A 23597-nucleotide genomic window follows, 5' to 3' on the forward strand; every position below is an offset into this window, starting at 1 on the left:
AGCAGACCAACGGCCAGTAGGACCCCTCACTGTGGCTGTGTAATACTCACGGAATGATATCATTCTCATACTGTCAAAATAATTCAAAATCCTAACTTTACAAAAATGATTCCCGCTTGGCTCAGTTGGTAGAGCATGGTGCTTGCAATGCCAGGGTTGTGGGTTTGATTCCCACAGGGCACCAGTACAGGAAAAGAAAGTATGAACATATAAATATATGTTTGCTCTGCATAAGAGGATCTGCTAAATGACTTGTAAATAACGGTAAAGTGTAAAAAGGTAGTTCCCTCTGGAATAGCCTAGCAGTAACAATAACATTTAAAAAGGTAGTTCCCTCTGGAATAGCCTAGCAGTAACAATAACATTTAAAAAGGTAGTTCCCTCTGGAATAGCCTAGCAGTAACAATAACATTTTCATTTTCATCTAACAGGGCAACTTTGGACAAGTTTGTGCACTTTGATCCCATTATGTAAGGCACAAGTGGTTTTAAGTGATATAGCGCCACAAGCCTATCTATGGCCATATCTCCTTACTTTTTACCTTTGGTCCAGTTAGCCAGTCAGATCCCAGACTAGTGATATTTGGATCTGGTTCCCCACCATCAGACAGATTAGTCAGGCCTGTTCAGGTCCTTAGGGAGTCCCAGGCTCCAGACACAACAATAAGCTCCTTTATTAAACGATGGACACTGGAGACAGCGGGGGAGCAATGCTTGAGCACCTAATATAATCACAGACACACACATGTGCGGAGGCTCACGCACGCACAGTCGCATACACACTTACACACGCCCACGCATTACGCACACAGACACACACAGGGCTCATAGACTCCCTACACCTGTTTCAATAGAGACTGAAAGAGGAGACCTTTTAATCTGATAACATCACTTATCCCCCCTACACAATTTGCTCTACATTCATTCTAGATCAAGAAAACAAGTCTCAAAACCCAAACATTTCATAATCTAAACTTTATCCCAAAGTTCCTCAAATGACAATCTAAAATAAGCTATATTTATAAGGAGATAGGTGTCGCTGATTGCATGTTATAACTCCAGTGGGCAGTCATGCTGGCCATCTTGAAAGAGAAGGCAGTGAGTGGAAGTTCTGCCCTGCCGTTTGGCTAACAAAGACAAAGGCCATGAAGTGTGACGCCTTTCAGACAGAGCACATAGAAGAAGACCTGGCAATCTCACAACTCACAGGCAAGTGTCCCAAATGGCCCCCTGTTCACTATGTAGTGCACTACCTAGCAAAAAGCCCATAGGCCCCTGGTCAAAAGTAGTGCACTACATAGGAAATAGGGTGCCATTTGGGATGCTGACACACACGGTGTCCCCACTTTGTCTGCAGCTGTGGATCAGGGTACAAACGACGTGGCTGAAGGGGTGTCACGTCCATATTTATACATCAAAGCGGTTCCAGACTAACAAAAATAGGGTGACTTCACCCATGTCACATTCACGTCGTAACAAATACGGAAGTTCAAGATAAAAGCGAACCCAAGTGTGCCCAAATGAGATCAGAGGGGTGGACGAGCCTGGTGTGTGTGTGAGGGAGGAAGTGTGTATTGGCAGTAGGGTCTAAGAGAGTCACACTATGTGCGAGCTGAGAGACAAAACGCCTGTTAGTGTGTGTGTGTATATCTCTCTTTCTTTCTCGCTCTCTCTCTTTCTCTGTGTGTGTGTTTGTCTTTGTGCCTGCGTGTGTTACTCTCTATCTCTCTGTGTGTGTGTTTGTCTTTGTTTACATTTTACATTTTTAGTCATTTAGCAGACGCTCTTATCCAGAGCAACTTACAGTAGAGTGCATACATTTTATTACATTTTTACATACTGAGACAAGGATATCCCTACCGGCCAAGAGCAGACGCTCTTATCCAGAGCGACTTACAGTAGAGTGCATACATTTTAACATACTGAGACAAGGATATCCCTACCGGCCAAACCCTCCCTAACCCGGACGACGCTATGCCAATTGTGCGTCGCCCCACGGATCTCCCGGTTGCGGCCGGCTGCGACGTGCCTGCGTGTGTGTTACTCTCTATCTCTCTGTGTGTGTGTTTGTCTTTGAGCCTGCGTGTGTGTTACTCTCTATCTCTCTGTGTGTGTGTTTGTCTTTGTGCCTGCGTGTGTGTTACTCTCTATCTCTGTGTGTGTGTGTGCGTGTGTGTGTAGGCAGGCCGAGGCGGACAGACAGACATACGGACAGACAGACAAATAGACTGACAGACACAGCTGTAGAGTCTCACCACTGGAGCAGTCGGGGCCCCCCCAGCCGGGCTCACACTGGCAGGTGCTGGGGGCTACACAACGGCCGTGAACACACTTCTCGGCACAGTGGGCTGGAGAGAGTGATGAGGAGGAGCAGGGAAATAGAAGGGAGGGATGAGGAGAGAGAGGGAAAAACAAGAGGAAAGTAAGGTTTAGATTTTACATTGCTACTCCCAGGAAAACCATGTGGATTTACATCAAAGGAATACAGATTGATGAACCGATAACAACAATGTCATAAGAAGGGTTTGACTGAGCCTGTCTGGAGCGTGAGATGGGTGTGGTTTGCACTTCTGGGACTACGCCATTTGGTTCCATTAAACAGGGCAAATTCAATCAAGCGCAGCTAAAGTATTTGAAAGAAAACTATTACAATTTAAACTCATGTTAAGAATAGACAATCAGAATTCCAGTGAGAATGGGATCCAATTCATTAGGGACAGAGACTTCAGGCTGGACTTGATTGGTCCACAACGTAAAAAAAAACATGTACATGAATGTAACGTCAGACCGACCGGCAATAAAGATGGCCCTTTTGGAGGCATTGATAGGACATTCACGGTTACTTAGTGTGCTATTTGTGAACTTTTGTTTCATGTATTTTTGTTAAAGCTGAGGAAATCTGTTATTTTTCCGCCCATCAAACAAAGCAAATATGGTGGGTGATGTCATTGAAACAGTGGGGGTTAAAGGTTCCATGGGTGATGTCATTGAAACAGTGGGGGTTAAAGGTTCCATGAGTGATGTCATAGAAACAGTGGGGGTTAAAGGTTCCATGGGTGATGTCATTGAAACAGTGGGGGTTAAAGGTTCCATGGGTGATGTCATTGAAACAGTGGGGGTTAAAGGTTCCATGGGTGATGTAATTAAAACAGTGGGTGTTAACTTCATATGGCTGCAATCCCGCTAACGGGATCGATATGACAACAGCCAGTGAAAGTGCAGGGCGCCAAATTCAAAAAACAGAAATCTCATAATTAAAATTCTTCAGACATACATGTGTCTTATGCCATTTTAAAGGTATTCTTGTTGTTAATCCCACCAAAGTGTCCGATTTCAAATATGCTTTTCAGCGAAAGCACTACAAACAATTATGTTAGGTCACACCAAACCACAATAAGCACAGCCATTTTTCCAGCGAAAGATAGCAGTCACAAAAAGCAGAAATATAGCTAAAATTAATCACTAACCTTTGATGATCTTCATTACATTCACTAGTTCCAAAAACATCCAGTGATAGTGCATAGCTACATCGTTTCAACAGAAATACTCATCATAAATGTAGATGATAATACAAGTAAGTTATACACATAGAATTATAGATATACCTCTCCTTAATGCAAACGCTGTGTCAGATTTCAAAAAGACTTTACGGAAAAAGCAAACCATGCAATAATCTGAGACGGAGCTCATGTTGGAGTCAACAGAAACCAGAAAATACATGATAAATGTTTGCTTACCTTTGATGATCTACATCAGAATGCACTCCCAGGAATCCCAGGTCCACAATAAATGCTTGATTTGTTCGATAATGTCCGTTATTTATGTCCAATTAGCTACTTTGGTTAGCGCGTTTGGTAAACAATTCCAAAGTCACAAAGCGCGTCCACTATAACGTGACGAAATGTACAAAGGTTCCGTAACAGTCAGTAGAAACATGTCAAACGATGTATTGAATCAATCTTTAGAATGTTGTTAACATACATCTTGAATAACGTTCCAACCGGAGAATTACATTGACTTCAGTTGAGCGATGGAACGGAGCTGCCTCTCACGTGAACGCGCGTGGTTTAAGCATGGTCAGCTCATGGCAGTGGTGACTCATTCCTGTCTCCTTCGGCCCCCCTTCACGTTAGAGTCATCAGACAAAGTTCTATTGACTGTTGACATCTAGTGGAAAACTCATCCATATCTCGCTGTAATTTCAATGGGACCTTGGTTGAAAATCTACCAGCCTCAGAAAAAATCCAAACAGGAAGTGGAACTTCTCAGGTTTTTGCCTGCCATATGAGTTCTGTTATACTCGCAGACATAATTCAAACAGTTTTAGAAACTTCAGAGTGTTTTCTATCCAATACTAATAATAATATGCATATATTAGCAACTATGACTGAGGAGCAGGCCGTTTACTCTGGGCACCTCTGTGCACCTTTCATCCAAGCTACTCAATACTGCCCCTGCAGCCATAAGAAGTTAAAGGTTCCATGGGTGATGTCACTGAAACAGTGGGGGTTAAAGGTTCCATGGGTGATGTCATTTAAACAGTGTGTGTTTGTAAAAGGTTTCATGAGTGAGGTCATGAGTGACGAGCGGTCAAAAACAATGACGCCATCAATTTTTTTTTTTACATTCACACACTACAGCAATTGATTATTTTATGTTAGCCTAAATAGTGTTAGCCTAAATAGTGCTCACAATGAATTAACTGATTTTGTGTATGAATTTGAGTTCTTATTTCCCCAACATAAAATATTTTCAAATACATTTGAGTAACTTAGCATACGCTCTTATCCAGAGCAACTTAGAGTAGTGAGTGGATGCATTTTCATATATTTTTTTCATACTACTCCCCCTTGGGAATTGCACCCACAACCCTGGTGATAGAAGTGCCACGCTCTACCAACTAAACTACCAAGGGCCACATAATCTGAGAGGCAAGTGATGGTAGCACAGATTGGGGCCACGTTAATTCAGACGGCGGGCCAGAAAATGGCTCCCGGGGCACATTCTTCAGACCACTGCACTAGATAAAAGAATCCCATATTTAAAAATGTACTCAATCTTATCAAAATAACATTACATGATATTAACTTTACTAATAAATTTATTCTAACAAAGCTGATGTTGTTACATCTTAACATCTGTATCCATCTGTCTTCATTTACATTTACGTCCTCATTTATTACGTACCATGTATTTCAGTTGATATTTGACACAAAATGGCTTCCACCCGGGGAGACTGTAAGTTTATTGATGGAGGAGGAAACTGGGGAAATCAGAGGGCAGCATGTGATTGTGGTTTACTGTATTCACCACACAACAGTACCTTTATAGAGCCCGGACTAAAGTTCCCTTTGAGCCCCGAGCGGTCACATTCTCACATCCACTCTGTCGAGTAAAAAGCTGATTCACCAGCGATAAAGGGAACTGACTATCAGTCCATCTTTTAGCCTCATAGTTTATCATTGCTAAACATCACTTTGATTTAATTATTTTGACTCAATCCAACTGCTTAATAACCACACTTACCGGGCACAAAATCAAAGAAGTCCAAATAAATCCGACAATAACTACTCCTCTAGTAGTGTCAGTTGTACAACTGCTCACAATGTGATGGCAAGCGTTTTCTCTACACAGACAGAGGGTTTGTTGTGAGGCGGTTGTTGAAATGGAGGTTTGTTTTTATGGCTTTCTCCTGTTGCCGGGTCAGTTGTTGTTTTTGTCTCGACCTCTGGGGCCCCTCTGTATGTCTGCTACACACCTGTTGTTCCTGACTCCTGAGACACAAGCTCTGCTTCTGGGTGGCGATTGGTCGGTCGCCCGCCACATGCGGACACAACAGTCATCAGTGTTTCCTCTATGTTGTTTTTCCCCGAGGTGGGTTGCAAAAGCATCGAAAATGTGCATTTTGGTGGCTGGCAGACAAAACTTTCAGTTCCAACCATTTGGAGTCAATGTTTCCTTGATAAGTAGGGGCAGAACATGGGGGGGGGGGGGGGGGGGGTGTATTCCACCCTCCTTTCACACTTTTTTGACATTTATTGAAACAGCACAGATGGAAAAAGTTCACAAAAGCCAGTAGTTGGTATTGAACCCACAACCTTTGGCTCTAATAGGAGTTTTGAGGTGTTACTACTCAACCACACAGCGATTAACAGATGACCGTCAACAGATCCATATCATATACTGTATGACTCTCGTGAGCAAGCAGTTTGAGTCACATCATAATTCATAGGGTCAAGGGTCAACCATCTACTAGGCCTTAGGTGGCCACCCTCATCCTACTAAATCCTAGGCAGTGCACTTTCATTGTTCTGATTATGCAAAGCCGTAACATTTCCCTGTGGCCTACATCCCATTGCTTTCATAGAATATCTCAGCAAGTTATTGGAAATGTAACATTCAGGACTAATGATAAACACACTGAATACTGTTGGAGTGCATAACCACCACACAACCATGAGCTTTTGTTTTCCAGTAAGAGGTCACAATTTACATTAGGTTGCATATTAAAGTATTGAATTCCCATGAAATGTCCCAGTTTTTATGTAATTACATTGTAGCTATATTTAAACTAATTAGAAAAATATTTATTGAGTTTCCTATTATTTGAATTAAATCACAAATGAAATGATGTATTTTATGTACAGATAGTTATAGTTATCTCCTGTTACTGTATGTACAACTGAGTGCTGTAGTTACATAATGGTTACCAAAGTAACTATACATGGTATAATGGAACATAGGCCAGAGTTCAATTGAGAGCGATAGGGAGGAGTGATACGTTGTTACGACTTCCGCCGAGGTCGGTACCTCTCCTTGTTCGGGCGGTGTTCAGCGGTCGACATCATCGGTCTTCTAGCCATCGCCGATCCACCTTTCATTTTCCATTTGTTTTGTCTTGTTTTCCCGCACACCTGGTTTGCATTCCCTCATTACTCGTCTTGCATATAACCCTCTGTTTCCCCCCATGCCTGTGTGTGGAATTGTTATATGTAAATGTATGTGTACTCCAGGCTGGTTTGCGCCGGGTTATTGTAACCCGTGCGTGTTTAGTTTTCTTAGTACCGTGTTTGGTTCGCCTTAATAAAGGGCTCTGTTTGCTACCCATTTCTGCTCTCCTGCGCCTGACTTCCCTGCAGCCAGTTACGCACTCCTTTACATACGTTCACTGTTGTGGATAGGGAAGAGATAACTTCAATGGCAGCAGATAGAGTGGACGTATACGTTAAATTGTTGTGGATGAGGAGGTATACGTTTAATGGTAGCAGATAGAGAGGAGAGATATGTTCAATGGTAGCAGATAGAGAGGAGAGATATGTTCAATGGTAGCAGATAGGGGAGGATGGTTATGTTCAATGGTAGCAGATAGGGAGGAGAGATATGTTCAATGGTAGCAGATAGGGGAGGATGGTTATGTTCAATGGTAGCAGATAGGGAGGAGAGATATGTTCAATGGTAGCAGATAGGGGAGCAAGCAGTTTGAGTCACATCATAATTCATAGGGTCAAGGGTCAACCATCTACTAGGCCTTAGGTGGCCACCCTCATCCTACTAAATCCTAGGCAGTGCACTTTCATTGTTCTGATTATGCAAAGCCGTAAGCCGAGGAGAGATATGTTCAATGGTAGCAGATAGGGGATAGGGAGGAGAGATATGTTCAATGGTAGCAGATAGAGAGGAGAGATATGTTCAATGGTAGCAGATAGGGAGGAGAGATATGTTCAATGGTAGCAGATAGGGGATAGGGAGGAGAGATATGTTCAATGGTAGCAGATAGAGAGGAGAGATATGTTCAATGGTAGCAGATAGGGAGGAGAGATATGTTCAATGGTAGCAGATAGAGAGGAGAGATATGTTCAATGGTAGCAGATAGGGAGGAGAGATATGTTCAATGGTAGCAGATAGGGAGGAGAGATATGTTCAATGGTAGCAGATAGGGAGGAGAGATATGTTCAATGGTAGCAGATAGGGAGGAGAGATATGTTCAATGGTAGCAGATAGGGAGGAGAGATATGTTCAATGGTAGCAGATAGAGAGGAGAGATATGTTCAATGGTAGCAGATAGGGAGGAGAGATATGTTCAATGGTAGCAGATAGGGAGGAGAGATATGTTCAATGGTAGCAGATAGGGAGGAGAGATATGTTCAATGGTAGCAGATAGGGAGGAGAGATATGTTCAATGGTAGCAGATAGAGAGGAGAGATATGTTCAATGGTAGCAGATAGGGAGGAGAGATATGTTCATTGGTAGCAGATAGGGAGGATGGTTATGTTCAATGGTAGCAGATAGAGAGGAGAGATATGTTCAATGGTAGCAGATAGAGAGGAGAGATATGTTCAATGGTAGCAGATAGGGAGGAGAGATATGTTCAATGGTAGCAGATAGGGAGGAGAGATATGTTCAATGGTAGCAGATAGGGAGGATGGTTATGTTCAATGGTAGCAGATAGAGAGGAGAGATATGTTCAATGGTAGCAGATAGGGGATAGGGAGGAGAGATATGTTCAATGGTAGCAGATAGGGGAGGATGGTTATGTTCAATGGTAGCAGATAGAGAGGAGAGATATGTTCATTGGTAGCAGATAGGGAGGATGGTTATGTTCAATGGTAGCAGATAGAGAGGAGAGATATGTTCAATGGTAGCAGATAGAGAGGAGAGATATGTTCAATGGTAGCAGATAGGGAGGAGAGATATGTTCATTGGTAGCAGATAGGGAGGATGGTTATGTTCAATGGTAGCAGATAGAGAGGAGAGATATGTTCAATGGTAGAAGATAGAGAGGAGAGATATGTTCAATGGTAGCAGATAGGGAGGAGAGATATGTTCATTGGTAGCAGATAGGGAGGATGGTTATGTTCAATGGTAGCAGATAGGGAGGAGAGATATGTTCAATGGTAGCAGATAGGGAGGAGAGATATGTTCAATGGTAGAAGATAGAGAGGAGAGATATGTTCAATGGTAGCAGATAGAGAGGAGAGATATGTTCAATGGTAGAAGATAGAGAGGAGAGATATGTTCAATGGTAGCAGATAGGGAGGAGAGATATGTTCATTGGTAGCAGATAGGGAGGATGGTTATGTTCAATGGTAGCAGATAGGGAGGAGAGATATGTTCAATGGTAGCAGATAGGGGATAGGGAGGAGAGATATGTTCAATGGTAGCAGATAGAGAGGAGAGATATGTTCAATGGTACCAGATAGGGAGGATGGTTATGTTCAATGGTAGCAGATAGGGAGGAGAGATATGTTCAATGGTAGCAGATAGAGAGGAGAGATATGTTCAATGGTAGCAGATAGAGAGGATGGTTATGTTCAATGGTAGCAGATAGAGAGGAGAGATATGTTCAATGGTAGCAGATAGGGAGGATGGTTATGTTCAATGGTAGCAGATAGAGAGGAGAGATATGTTCAATGGTAGCAGATAGAGAGGAGAGATATGTTCAATGGTAGCAGATAGAGAGGAGAGATATGTTCAATGGTAGCAGATAGAGAGGAGAGATATGTTCAATGGTAGAAGATAGGGAGGAGAGATATGTTCAATGGTAGCAGATAGAGAGGAGAGATATGTTCAATGGTAGCAGATAGAGAGGATGGTTATGTTCAATGGTAGCAGATAGAGAGGAGAGATATGTTCAATGGTAGCAGATAGAGAGGAGAGATATGTTCAATGGTAGCAGATAGAGAGGAGAGATATGTTCAATGGTAGCAGATAGGGAGGAGAGATATGTTCAATGGTAGCAGATAGAGAGGAGAGATATGTTCAATGGTAGCAGATAGGGAGGAGAGATATGTTCAATGGTAGCAGATAGGGAGGAGAGATATGTTCAATGGTAGCAGATAGAGAGGAGAGATATGTTCAATGGTAGCAGATAGAGAGGAGAGATATGTTCAATGGTAGCAGATAGGGAGGAGAGATATGTTCAATGGTAGCAGATAGAGAGGAGAGATATGTTCAATGGTAGCAGATAGGGAGGAGAGATATGTTCAATGGTAGCAGATAGGGAGGAGAGATATGTTCAATGGTAGCAGATAGAGAGGAGGGATCATTTCAATGGTAGCAGATAGAGAGGAGGGATATGTTCAATGCTAGCAGATAGGGAGGAGAGTGATACGTTCAATGGCAGCAGATAGGGTGGAGGGATACGTACGGACACACATCTCCCTGCTCTCGTAGAAGCCGGGGCAACACTGAGACTTGCGGCGGTACATAGTTTTCTCTCCTCTGCGGTAGGCCGTCCGATAGCTCACCCTTAAGACACACAGACACTTAATGGTCAGTATGGGGAACATAGGAAACATAGTGGAGACAATAAACTAAGGTAGAAATGTGAACAGACATCTACTAATGGTGCACAAGTTGGCTAATTACAAACATACTATTTCTTTATGGAACTTACAGTACTTATAAACAAAATACATTGTTATGGAAATCATCGCTGTTGACTTGGTTTGACCTAATATCATTCTCAGTGACACATACATCCATCACCCCAACACACACACACACACACACACACACACACACACACACACACACACACACACACACACACACACACACACACACACACACACACACACACACACACACACACACACACACACACACACACACACACACACACACACACACACACACACACACACACACACACACACACACACACACACACTACAGACACACACACACACGCACACACACACGCACGTGTACACACACACGCATGCATGCACGCACACACTCTCCATCCCTCCATTGACCGCTCCGTCCTCACCTGTGCCGCGTGCACTTGAACCAGTTGAGGATGTCGGAGCAGCTGGTGTAATAAATCTGATCAAAGGGGTGGGCGTACGACTCCTGGACGGTGACCGAGTAGCTAAAAGAGAGGAAGAGCAAGAGAAAAGAGGGAGGGGGGGTCCGTTAGAAAGGAAGAGAGAAGGGGGGGGAGTTACAAACACACACGAGCGCTCACCACGGACCCTATTTAGCCAACATGTCTTGCGTGTGGTCCCATAACTTATGGTCCCGCTACCACTAGGCTAGGCACTAAGTGGTTTAATAAGGGAACCATTAGGCTGCTTGTGTGTATCTGACCGGGATTAAGTATCAAACATCTTTCACTGACTCAGCGGTGGGTATAGTGGGTGAAATTAGCGAAACAGCCCTTGTGCTGTGTGTGGCCTCGTATTTTGTCACTTCTAAGTGTACGGATTTATAACAGGGTTTTACAAATAGGATTATAGAATGTTTCGCATAGAAGAAAACTGTTGGCTGTGACAATGGCTCCCTTATGACATGCATGTGAGCAATTTTGACCGCAGGGCTTTTTGGAAGACACGCAATGTAGGAATGGAAGAGTCGTATGAAATGAGAGTTGGCTGCCCGAAACCTTAAGGATGTTTCCTTCTAGTGCCTGTTAAGAACGTGAGATTGTTTAGTTATGTTCCATCGTTAAAGTTCACAAATTTGAGAAACATCAACTTCAAGTGCACTATATCAAGAAAGTACAACTTGACAAAGCCACACCTCTTTTCAGATAGGCCTTTAACCAGAGTAAAGCGTTTGCCTTTAACCAGAGTAAAGCGTTTGCCTTTAACCAGAGTAAAGCGTTTTTCAATGTTGAAAAATAACTCCCACGTGCAGTTATGCAGGGGTGGGCAACTCCAGTCCTCGGGGGCTTGATTGGTGTCACACTTTTTCTCCATCCCTAGTAAACACAGCTGATTAATTAAATTGTATTCTAAACTGAAGATCATGATTAGGTGATTATTGGAGTCAGGTGTGTTAGCTGGGGCTGGGGCAAAACTGTGACTCCAATCGGGCCCCCGAGGACTGGAGTTGCCCACCCCTGAGTTAGAGAGTACTTAACACTTTAGCGTTCACTTTTTCTTTATTTCTTGGAAAACTGGTAATTACTATACTATGTAACTGTCTGAACATACATTCCTAGTGCCCAGTAATTGCATAAGTTAGCCACTTACAGTTACCCTGATATGAGGCCTTAAAAAATAAAGCGGTCAGGTCTTTAATTTAGGGGTTTAAAGTCCATAAGACAGCACAAAAATTACACATGCAAGGCGAAAAGATTCCCAGCAACGTGTTGGTTTTAAGGAACGGTTGGGTTACTTACTTCTCAGAGGAAATAAAAAGATGTTACCCAAAATCAGAACATCAATAACATTCAATAAAACGTGCAATTGATCGAGATAAAGTGCAAACATGACAGGCCTTTTGATTCAATATGAATCAGACAGGAAATGGATGTGAGGAGACCGGTGAACTGCATGGTCACACACACACACACACACACACACACACACACACACACACACACACACACACACACACACACACACACACACACACACACACACACACACACACACACACACACACACACACACACACACACACACACACACACACACACACACACACACACACACACACACACACACACACACACACACACACACACACTACAGAAAAAGGCAAGTCAGTTAAGAACAAATTCTTATTTACAATGACGGCCTACCAAAAGGCAAAAGGCCTCCTGCGAGGACGGGCGCTGGGATTTAAAAAAATTAAAAATAAATATAGGACAAAACACACATCACAACAAGAGAAACAACACAACACTTCATAAAGAGAGACCTAAGACAACAATTGAATTGATGCAATAACGATAAATAGAACAATAGCTTTATAACATTAATGTACAGCACAGTTTTTGTATTTATTATTATTTTAACTACTACTACTAGTTTGATGGTTGGAGCCATCGATTGTCCCATTAACAATCACCCATTATAGCAAAGCTATTTCAGTTAAAACTTTACATTTCTTTTCTATAGGCTACTTATCATAATGAGAGTGCCTGCGATAAGTGATCGGTGTCGATAATTTTTGGTTTACCGTCCCAGCTCTAAAACACGCACGCGCACACACCCACACCCACACCCACACCCACACACACACACACACTTGCCCCAACAGTCTGTGGGAGCTGTTCTGCAACCTCTCTCTCTCCTCTCCCCCTCAGCTCCTGAAAGGCTGCAGCTGTTGCTCCAGATTAGCCAGTGAAAGTGAATCTAGCTGGGAAAGCTGCCTCCACCTTTGTTCTTTTCAATCTGTTTTAATGGATTTCCCTCAAAGATGGACTCCGGGATCTTAAGCACAACAAATTCGTAACATATTGCACAAATTGGATTCGTAGCATATCACACGAATTGCAAAATTAATATGATATAAAATCAAATCAAACCAATTCTGCCATTTTGTGGTTTTTTTCGCTGATGTTAATTGTTTTTGTACATAATGTCTCTGTCATCATTTCCTATAACCGAAAACAGCTTCTGGACATCGGAACCACTATCACTAACCTTGATTTGGATGACAATTTCAACTTCAACGAGTTGGCATCTCTGAACGTTCTGCTTTCTCTGGAACAGGCCTTAATCTCTGGACGTTCTGCTTTCTCTGGAACAGACCCTAATCGCTGAACGTTCTGCTTTCTCTGGAACAGACCCTAATCTCTGGACGTTCTGCTTTCTCTGGAACAGGCCCTAATCTCTGAACGTTCTGCTTTCTCTGGAACAGACCCTAATCTCTGGACGTTCTGCTTTCTCTGGAACAGGCCCTAATCTCTGGACGTTCTGCTTTCTCTGGAACAGGCCCTAATCTCTGGACGTTCTGCTTTCTCTGGAACAGGCCCTAATCTCTAGACGTTCTGCTTTCTCTGGAACAGGCCCTAATCTCTGGACGTTCTGCTTTCTCTGGAACAGGCCCTAATCTCTGGACGTTCTGCTTTCTCTGGATGTCACGATCGTCTTCTTGACAGAGATTGGACCAAGGCGCAGCGTGTGCAAAATACATCTTCTTTTATTGAGAAGAGAGAAAACACAAAACGAACACTATATACAAACTAACAAAACAACAAACGACCGTGAAGCTAAATAACGTAAGTGCACAGACAAGCAACAAACGTTCAACATAGACAACTACCCACAAAAGCCTACTGCCTATGGCTGCCTTAAATATGGCTCCCAATCAGAGACAATGAATGACAGCTGTCTCTGATTGAGACCCAATCTAGGCAGCCATAGACATAACTAGACAACCTCACTCTTCTCTACCCCATACACATACAACACCCCTAGACTAAACAAAAACACACAAAGACAACCCACCCCAACTCACGCCCTGACCAACTAAATAAATAACAGAAAAAGGAACAATAGGTCAGGAACGTGACACTGGAACAGGCCCTAATCTCTGGACGTTCTGCTTTCTCTGGAACAGGCCCTAATCTCTGGATGTTCTGCTTTCTCTGGAACAGGCCCTAATCTCTGGACGTTCTGCTTTCTCTGGAACAGGCCCTAATCTCTGGACGTTCTGCTTTCTCTGGAACAAGCCCTAATCTCTGGACCTTCATCTTTCTGTGGAACAGGCCCTAATCTCTGGGAACTGAAAGAGGAAACGATGGCGCAAGAGAGGCAAACAAGCCAGCATCCTGACGAGACTATGTTGGTGAGCAAATAAACCGCCTCCGTTCTATTGGCAAACGTACAATCAATCACTAGAGAACAAACTGGACGAGCTCCTCTCGAGACTGTCCTATCAACGGACCTGAAGAACTGTAATATTCTATGTTTCTCTGAACAAGGACATAGATAGTATACATCTCACTGGTTTTTCCATACATCGTCTAGACCGGATGGCAGTTTCGGGTAAGATGAGGTGTGTGTCACTTTGTTAACAACAGCTGGTGCGCAATCTTTAATGTTAAGGAAGTCTCAAGTTTTTACTCGCCTGAGTTAGAATACCTCATGATAAGCTAAAGACCATAGTATTTACTAAAAGAGATTTCATTCATATTTTTCGCAGCTGTCTATTTACCCCCACAAACTAATGCTGGCACCAAGACTGCACTCAACAAGCTGTATAGGGCCATAAGAAAACAAGAAAATGCACATCTAGAGGCGGCACTTCTCGGGCCAGTGATTTTAATGCAGGGAAACTGAAATCCGTTTGACCTTATTTTTACCAGCATGTCACCTGTGCAACTAAAGGCAACACAACTCCAGATCACCTTTACTCCACACAGAGACACATACAAGGCCCTCCCTCACCCTCCTTTTCACAAATATAACCAGAACTCTATCGTCCTGATGGCTGCTTACAAGCAAAAACTCAGACAGGAAGTACCGTTGATGCTCTCAATACGGAAGTGGTCCAATGAAGCGGATGCTAAGCTACAGGACTGTTTTGCTAGCATAGATTGGAATACTGTTCCGGGATTCATCCGATAACACTAAGGAGTTTACCACATCAATCACCGGCTTCATTAATAAGTGCATCGACTGCATCGTCCCCACAGTGACCATATGTACATATCCCAACCAGAAGCCCATGGATTACAGTCAACATCCACACTGAGCTAAAGGATAGATCTGCCGTTTTCAAGAAGTGGGACACTAATCCCTCTACGACCTCTGACGAGCCATCAAACTGGCAAAGCATCAATACAGGACTAAGATCGAATCCTACTACGTCTTCTCTGACCCTCGTCGGATGCGGCAGGGCTTGCAAAGTATCACGTACTACAAAGGGAAAGCCAGCCGCGATCTGCCCGGTGACACCAGCCTACCAGACAAGCTAAATGACTTCTATGCTCGCTTTGAGGCAAGAAACATTGAACCATGCATGAGAGTACCAGCTGTTCCGGATGGTGTCAGAGGAAGGCCCTAAAAACTGTCAAAGACTCCAGCCACCCAAGTCATAGACTGTTCTCTCTGCTACTACACAGCAAGCGATACCGATGCACCAAGTCTGGAACCAACCGGACCCTGAACAGCTTCTACTCCCAAGTTATAAGACTGCTAAATAGTTAACCAAATAGCTACCCATTTTGCACTAACTCTTTTGATTCATTACATAAGCTGTTGCTACTGCTTATTATCTATCCTGTTGCCTAGTCACTTTATCCCTACCTACAGTATATGAACATATACGCCTGGTACGGCAACTGCTCCGTCCACAACCGCAAGGCTCTCCAGAGGGTAGTGAGGTCTGCACAACGCTTCACTGGGGGCACACTGCCTGCCCTCCAGGACACCTACACCACCCGATGTCACAGGAAGGCCAAAAAGATCATCAAGGACATCAACCACCCGAGCCACTGCCTGTTCACCCCGCTATCATCCAGAAGGCGAGGTCAGTACAGGTGCATCAAAGCTGGGACCGAGAGACTGAAAAACAGCTTCTATCTCAAGGCCATCAGACTGTTAAACAGCCATTACTAACATTGAGTGGCTGCTGCCAACATACTGACTCAAATCTCTAGCCACTTTAATAAATCAAAATTGGATATAATAAATGTATCACAAGTCACTTTAAACAATGCCACTTTATATAATGTTTAGATACCCTACATTACTCATCTCATATGTATATACTGTACTCTATACCATCTACTGCATCTTATTCATTCCTTTACACTTGCGTGTATAAGGTAGTTGTTGTGAAATTGTTAGGTTAGATTACTTGTTAGATATTACTGCACGGTCGGAACTAGAAGTACAAGCATTTCGCTACACTCGTATTAACATCTGCTAACCATGTGTATGTGACCAATAAAATTTTATTTTATATCTACCTGCACATTGACTCAGGACTGGTACCCTGTGTATAGTCAAGTTATCGTGACTCATTGTGTATTTGTGACCGATCGGCTTGATTCGGTCTTATGTAACAACATTTGAAATGGTGTTTTTTACATTGGATAAAAGTATAGACTCAGAGCTAGAAAATGGCATATCATACACTGCAGTTAAGAAACAATGGTAAAGCAATTCTGCTTTAAAAAAAATAAAAAAAATGTATTTCACCTTTATTTAACCAGGTAGGGCAGTTGAGAATAAGTTCTCATTTACAACTGAGCCCTGGCCAAGATAAAGCAAAGCAGTGTGACAAAAACAACAACAGAGAGTTACACATGGGATAAACAAACACAGTCAATAACACAATAGAAACATCTGTATACAGTGTGTACAAATGAAGTAAGGAGGTAAGGCAATAAGGCAAGTAATTACAATTTAGAAATTAAACACTGGAGTGATAGATGTGCAGATGATGATGTGCAAGTAGAAATATTGGTGTGCAAAAGCGAAGAAAAAAAACAAAAACAAATATGGGGATGAGGTAGGTAGTTGGTTGGATGGGCTATTTACAGATGGGCTGTGTACAGCTGCAGCGATCGGTAAGCTGCTCTGACAGCCAATGCTTGAAGTTAGTGAGGGAGATATAAGTCTCCAACCTACGTGATTTTTTATTTTTTCCAACCACCGTGATTTTTGCAATTGGTTCCAGTCATTGGCAGCAGAGAACTGGAAGGAAAGGCGGCCAAAGGAGGTGTTGGTTTTGGGGATGACCAGTGAAATATACCTGCTGGAGCGTGTGCTACTGGTGGGTGTTGCTATGGTGACCAGTGAGCTGAGATAAGGTGGAGCTTTACCTAGCAAAGACTTATAGATGACCTGGAGCCAGTGGGTTTGGAGACGAATATGTAGTGAGGACCAGCCAACGAGAGCATACAGGTCGCAATGGTGGGTAGTATATGGGGCTTTGGTGGCAAAACGGATGGCACTGTGATAGACTGCATCCAATTTGCTGAGTAGAGTGTTGGAGGCTATTTTGTAAAGGATCGGCAGGAGAGTCAGTTTTACGAGGGTATGTTAGGCAGCATGAGTGAAGGAGGCTTTGTTGCGAAATAGGAAGTCGATTCAAGATTTAAATTTGGATTGGAGATGTTTAATATTAGTCTGGAAGGAGAGTTTACAGTCTAGCCAGACACCTAGGTATTTGTAGTTGTCCACATATTCTAAGTCAGAACCATCCAGGTTAGTGATGCTAGGCTGGCGGGTGCGGGCAGCGATCGGTTGAAGAGCATGCATTTAGTTTTACTCGTGTTTAAGAGCAGTTGGCGTCCACGGAAGCAGTGTTGTATGGCATTGAAGCTCGTTTGGAGGTTTGTTAACACAGTGTCCCAAGACGGGCCAGATGTACATATACAGAATGGTGTCATCTGCGTAGAGGTGGATCAAAGAATCACTCTGAAAGTTGATAAACTTCTAACCTCACTTTTGAGAAAAATATCCGTGAATGTTTTGGTACACCTACTGGAGACCTCTTCTTTGTCTACACCCATTCAGCATCGTTCACAACCTCTTAAGCTTTAGCCCCGCCCATCTCTTTAAGGATTCACATGTGAGGCTATGTACTAAACAACCAAAGATTTCAAGACTAAAGGCTGGTTTATACTACGGGTGTGTTAGAAAATTTTATCTGGAGGGCCAGAGGGTGCTCTGGGCGTTCGTAAACTCAGAGCGTTGTCAGATTGTCCGTTCATAAATTCAGAGCGTTTTTCTCTCTGAGTGTTCAGAGTGCACACTGGACGCTGTGGCCGAGGAGTAGGGTTGATCCGGGTGTTTTGACCCCAAAAACAGCAGTCAAGCATCCAAACTAACTGACTATGTTTGACTAGCTTGCTAGCTACTTAAAGACACAAATGAGAGAACAGCTCACTCTGACCATTTACTCGCCCTAGCAGAGCTGGTTAGGTTGTTTTTATGTTATCCAGAGTGTTGGTGACTGCAACTGTGTTGCTGGCAACAATTGAATTACGCTTTTTTTTTGCCAACGTTTACTGTCACCGGCCATATACAATGCGTGATAAGGGTTCGTAAATTCGTCAGTTATTTTACCAGCTACGTCTATCGACAGTTGTCACACTGACATCATGAACATTCTATTGAAATGGTTACTTACATAGTGGAGTTTTTTGTTTAGATATGTAGCTAGCTACCTAGGTAAACAATGAACCATAATTCCAACTCATGATGTTACTACCCTGCATGAATCTGCAGGTAGCTAACCAACCAGGTTCAACATTAGCTAGCTAACATTAGGCTATAACTAGCAATGCAAATGGAATAATATTACTACACAGATCATACAGATAATACACGTAACGTTAGCTAGCGAGCCAGCTAATGTTAGCTAATGTTAGCATTTTTGGGCCTCCCGAGTGGTGCAGCGGTCTAAGGCACCACATCGCAGTGCTAGAGGCATTACCACAGACCCGGGAGTCCCAGACCCGGGAGTCCCATAGGACGGCACACAATTGGCCCAGCGTCGTCCAGGTTAGGGGAGGGTGTGGGGCTGTTGTGGGGGGCCGGGTGCCTGCGGGCTGACCACGGTCGCAGGTTGAACGGTGTTTCCTCTGACACATTGGTGTGGCTGGCTTCCGGGTTAATCTGACGGGGTGTTAAGGAGGACACATGACTCCACCTTCGCCTCTCCATTGCAGAGTTGCAGCGATGAGATAAGATTGAAAATCGGGGAGAAAAAGGGGGTAAAAAAATAACTAAACGCATTTTGATAAAAGAATTAGGTTTACGTTCAAATGGCTCTCCTGTGAAGTAGTGACATGTGACATACACCTAGTATCCTGAAACACCTCACATTTATTCCTTGTGCTATTATTTTAAAAATCTTTTTCAATTTTTCTCTCAGTATTGTTGGAAAGCACCCATAAAATAATAATTTCAATGTTACAGCTGTTTTTTATGATGCATGTGACAAATAACATTTGTTTTGATTGATTTGGTTCTCTGGAAAAAGTAACAGTTATGAGATTCGCACTGAACAACAACAAGTTGTTCTAAAACAATGTTGAGAAATGTGAGTCTTGCTAAGTACTTAAATCTGGGTTTGGGTCAACTCCATTCCCATTAATTGAATTACGATTCATGAATGGAAAGGTCCACAGCGACAATAATGATCCGTTTGCGATTCATGAACTGAATTTCAATGCATCCCCTGAACTGAGTGAACTGATTGAATTGACTGAATGGAATTGACCCCAACCCAGACTTTAACTTAACTCAACTCAGACTTTAACTTAACTCAACTCAGACTTTAACTTAACTCTAGGGTGTAACTCTAAGGCTGTGGTGGTGTTAAATAATGCACACCTGTGAGAAGGTGTGTCCCTGTATGTGGGTGTGTCTGGCCCGTGGGTGTGTCTGGCCCCTGTGGGTGTGTCTGCCCCTGTGGGTGTGTCTGGCCTACCTCTCCCAGTGGCTGCAGACGTTGGGGTCCTCCAGATTGAGGGAGGAGGTGGAGCGGGGCAAGAAGCAGCACATCACCGCTAGCAGGATAGTCGCGTAGTGCCACAGGAAGGAGGAGGCGGCCATCTTGGGTGGAAGCTACACCTGGGAGACGACAGCAGACAGAAATGAGAATCCAGCTGCTCATGAGTTGGTGTCTTGTCTTTCCTGTAGTCGGTTGTTATAAACACATTTGAATAGGTAACTTGGTGAAGTAAATGCAAGCCTTCTATATCTATTGTTGTGTGAGTGATTTCTGTTTGTGTGTGTGTGTGTGTGTGTGTGTGTGTGTGTGTGTGTGTGTGTGTGTGTGTGTGTGTGTGTGTGTGTGTGTGTGTGTGTGTGTGTGTGTGTGTGTGTGTGTGTGTGTGTGTGTGTGAGGGTCTGTGTATATGTGTGTGCAAAAACAACCGACAAACACAAATTAAAACTGGTACTTGACTTCATCTCGCCGTCAGAATGCCTACGGTTACAGTGACAGCTTGTGGTGTGGGGACAGGATGGTGAGTCTATTATTACAGAGCTCCTCACTGTTAGACAATTAGTACAGCGTCTGTGTAAACGTGGCCCAGTGGCCACTCCACGGGAATGACACACTTACAGTGCCTTCAGTAACTATTCCCTCCGCTTGACTTTTTCCACATATTGTTGTGTTACAAAGTGGGATTAAAATGGATTTAATTGTATTTTTTTGTCATCGATCTACACAAAATACTCTGTAATGTCAAAGTGGAAGAAACATTTGAACATTTATTACAAATTAATGAAACACAAGACACTAATATATCTTAATTAGATAAGTATTCAACCCTCTGAGTCAATACAAGGCTTTATCAGGGAGGCCACCACTCCTTTGGTCATGGTGACGCAGGGGGGTCACAGGGAGAGAATCAGTCTCTTCCTCATTGACTATCCTGCATTTCCCGTGGTGCTAGGCCTTCCCTGGTTAGCCTGTCATGACCCCACTGTTTCATGGCAACGGAGGGCTCTCATGGGGTGGTCGCGAGAGCGCTCAGGGAGGTGTTTGGGGGGTTTCCATTGGTGCTACTATGGTGGAAAGTCCAGACCACGTCTCCACCGTGCACATTCCCCCCGAATATTCCGATTTGGCTCTCGCCTTCTCTAAGAAGAAGGCGACTCAATTACCACCCCATCGTCGGGGTGATTGTGCGATAAACCTTCAGGTAGACGCCGCACTTCCCAGAAGTCACATGTATCCCCTGTCATAGGCGGAGACGACGGCTATGGAGACATATGTCTCCGAATCTCTGCGTCAGGGGTACATTCGGTCCTCCACTTCACCCGCCTCCTCGAGTTTCTTTTTTGTGAAGAAAAAGGAGGGAGGTCTGCGCCCGTGTATTGACTATCGAGCCCTTAACTAGATCACTGTGATGTACAGTTACCCACTACCTCTCATAGCCACAGTGATTGAGTCAATGCACGGGGCGCGCTTCTTCACTAAACTAGATCTCAGGAGCGCTTACAACCTGGTGCGTATCCGGGAGAGAGACGAGTGGAAGACAGCGTTCAGTACCACCTCAGGGCATTATTAGTACCTCGTCATGCCGTACGGGTTGATGAATGCTCCGTCAGTCTTCCAAGCCTTTGTGGACGAGATTTTCAGGGACCTGCACGGGCAGGGTGTAGTGGTGTATATCGATGACATTCTTATATACTCTGCTGCACGCGCCAAGCATGTGTCTTTGGTGCGCAGGGTGCTTGGTCAACTGTTGGAGCATGACCTGTATGTTAAGGCTGAGAAATGCCTGTTTTTCCAGCAGTCCATCTCCTTCCTAGGATACCGCATTTCCACCTCAGGGGTGGAGATGGAGAGTGACCGCATTTCAGCCGTGAGTAATTGACCGACTCCCACCACGGTAAAGGAGGTGCAGCGTTTTTTTAGAGTTTGCCAATTACTACCGGAGGTTTATCCGGGGTTTTGGTCAGGTAGAGGCTCCCATTACCTCACTGCTGAAGGGGGGCCCGGTGCGTTTGCAGTGGTCGGCTGAGGCGGACAGGGCTTTTGGTCACCTAAGGGCTCTGTTTACCTCGGCTCCCGTGCTGGCACATCCGGATCCCTCTTTGGCGTTCACGGTGGAGGTGGACGCGTCCGAGGCTGGGATAGGAGCCGTGCTCTCTCAGCGCTCAGATACGCCACCGAAGCTCCGCCCCTGTGCCTTCTTCTCGAAGAAGCTCAGCCCGGCGGAGCGAAACTATGATGTGGGGGACCGGGAGCTGTTGGCTGTGGTGAAGGCGTTGAAGGCGTGGAGACATTGGCTTGAGGGGGCTCAACACCCTTTTCTCATCTGGACTGACCACAGCAACCTGGAGTACATCCGGGCAGTGAGGAGACTGAATCCTCGTCAGGCAAGGTGGGCCATGTTTTTACCCGCTTTGTTTTCACCCTTTCTTTCAGACCAGGTTCCCAGAATGTTAAGGCAGATGCACTGTCCCGGCTGTATGACACAGAGGAGCGGCACATGGATCCTACCCCCATACTCCAGGCCTCCTGCCTGGTGGTGCCCGGAAGTATGGGAGCTGGACGCGAACATTGAGTGGGCGTTACGTGCAGAGCCCGCTCCCCTCCAGTGTCCCGCTGGGCATCTGTATGTTCCGTCTGCTGTCCGTGACCAGTTGATCTATTGGGCCCACACGTCACCCTCCTCTGGTCATCCAGGCATCGGTCGGACGGTGCGCTGTCTGAGTGGGAAGTACTGGTGGCCCATCTTGTCAAAGGACATGAGGGTTTATGTTTCCTCCTGCTCGGTGTGCGCCCAGTGTAAGAATCCTAGGCATCTGCCCAGAGGTAGCTACACCCCTTACCCGTTCCACAATAGCCTTGGTCGCATCTGTCGGTCGATTTCCTCACCGATCTTCCTCCCTCACAGGGTAACACCACGATCCTGGTCGTTGTGGATCGTTTTTCCAAGTCCTGCCGTCTCCTCCCTCTGCCCGGTCTCCCTACGGCCCTACAGACTGCGGAGGCCTTGTTTACACACGTCTTCCGGCACTACGGGGTGCCTGAGGATATAGTGTCTGATCGGGGTCCCCAGTTCACTTCGAGGGTCTGGAGGGCGTTCATGGAACATCTGGGGGTCTCGATCAGCCTTACCTTGGGTTTTCACCCTGAGAGTAATGGGCAGGTGGAGAGAGTGAATCAGGATGTGGGTAAGTTTCTGCGGTCTTATTGTCAGGACTGGCCGGGGGAGTGGGCGGCGTTCGTGCCCTGGGCCGAGATGGCTCAGATCTTGCTCCGCCACTCCTCCACTAACCTCTCGCCCTTCCAGTGCATACTGGGGTACCAGCCGGTTCTGGCGCCGTGGCATCAGAGTCAGACCGAGGCTCCTGCGGTGGACGACTGGTTCAGGCGCGCGGAGGAGACATGGGACACCGCCCATGTTCACCTCCAGCGGGCCGTGCTACGCCA

At 44.7% G+C, this 23597-nt stretch overlaps 1 protein-coding gene across 2 annotated transcripts in view; it reads right to left on the bottom strand.

The window, feature by feature from the left end:
• The window catches only part of megf10 (multiple EGF-like-domains 10), a 152727-nt gene that overhangs the window by 105453 nt on the left and 23677 nt on the right, over window positions 1–23597 (bottom strand). For both annotated transcript variants that reach the window (XM_071351872.1, XM_071351873.1), the window contains exons 2-5: window positions 20133–20275; window positions 10774–10875; window positions 10147–10247; window positions 2255–2347 (exon numbers count right to left, since the gene is read on the bottom strand). In XM_071351872.1, the coding sequence (XP_071207973.1) occupies window positions 2255–2347; window positions 10147–10247; window positions 10774–10875; window positions 20133–20257 (421 nt within the window). In that variant the 5' untranslated portion in view covers window positions 20258–20275. The remainder of the gene's footprint in view (window positions 1–2254; window positions 2348–10146; window positions 10248–10773; window positions 10876–20132; window positions 20276–23597) is intronic.

Source organism: Salvelinus alpinus, chromosome 18 (assembly GCF_045679555.1).
Source record: "Salvelinus alpinus chromosome 18, SLU_Salpinus.1, whole genome shotgun sequence".
In the NCBI taxonomy this organism is placed as follows: domain Eukaryota; kingdom Metazoa; phylum Chordata; class Actinopteri; order Salmoniformes; family Salmonidae; genus Salvelinus; species Salvelinus alpinus.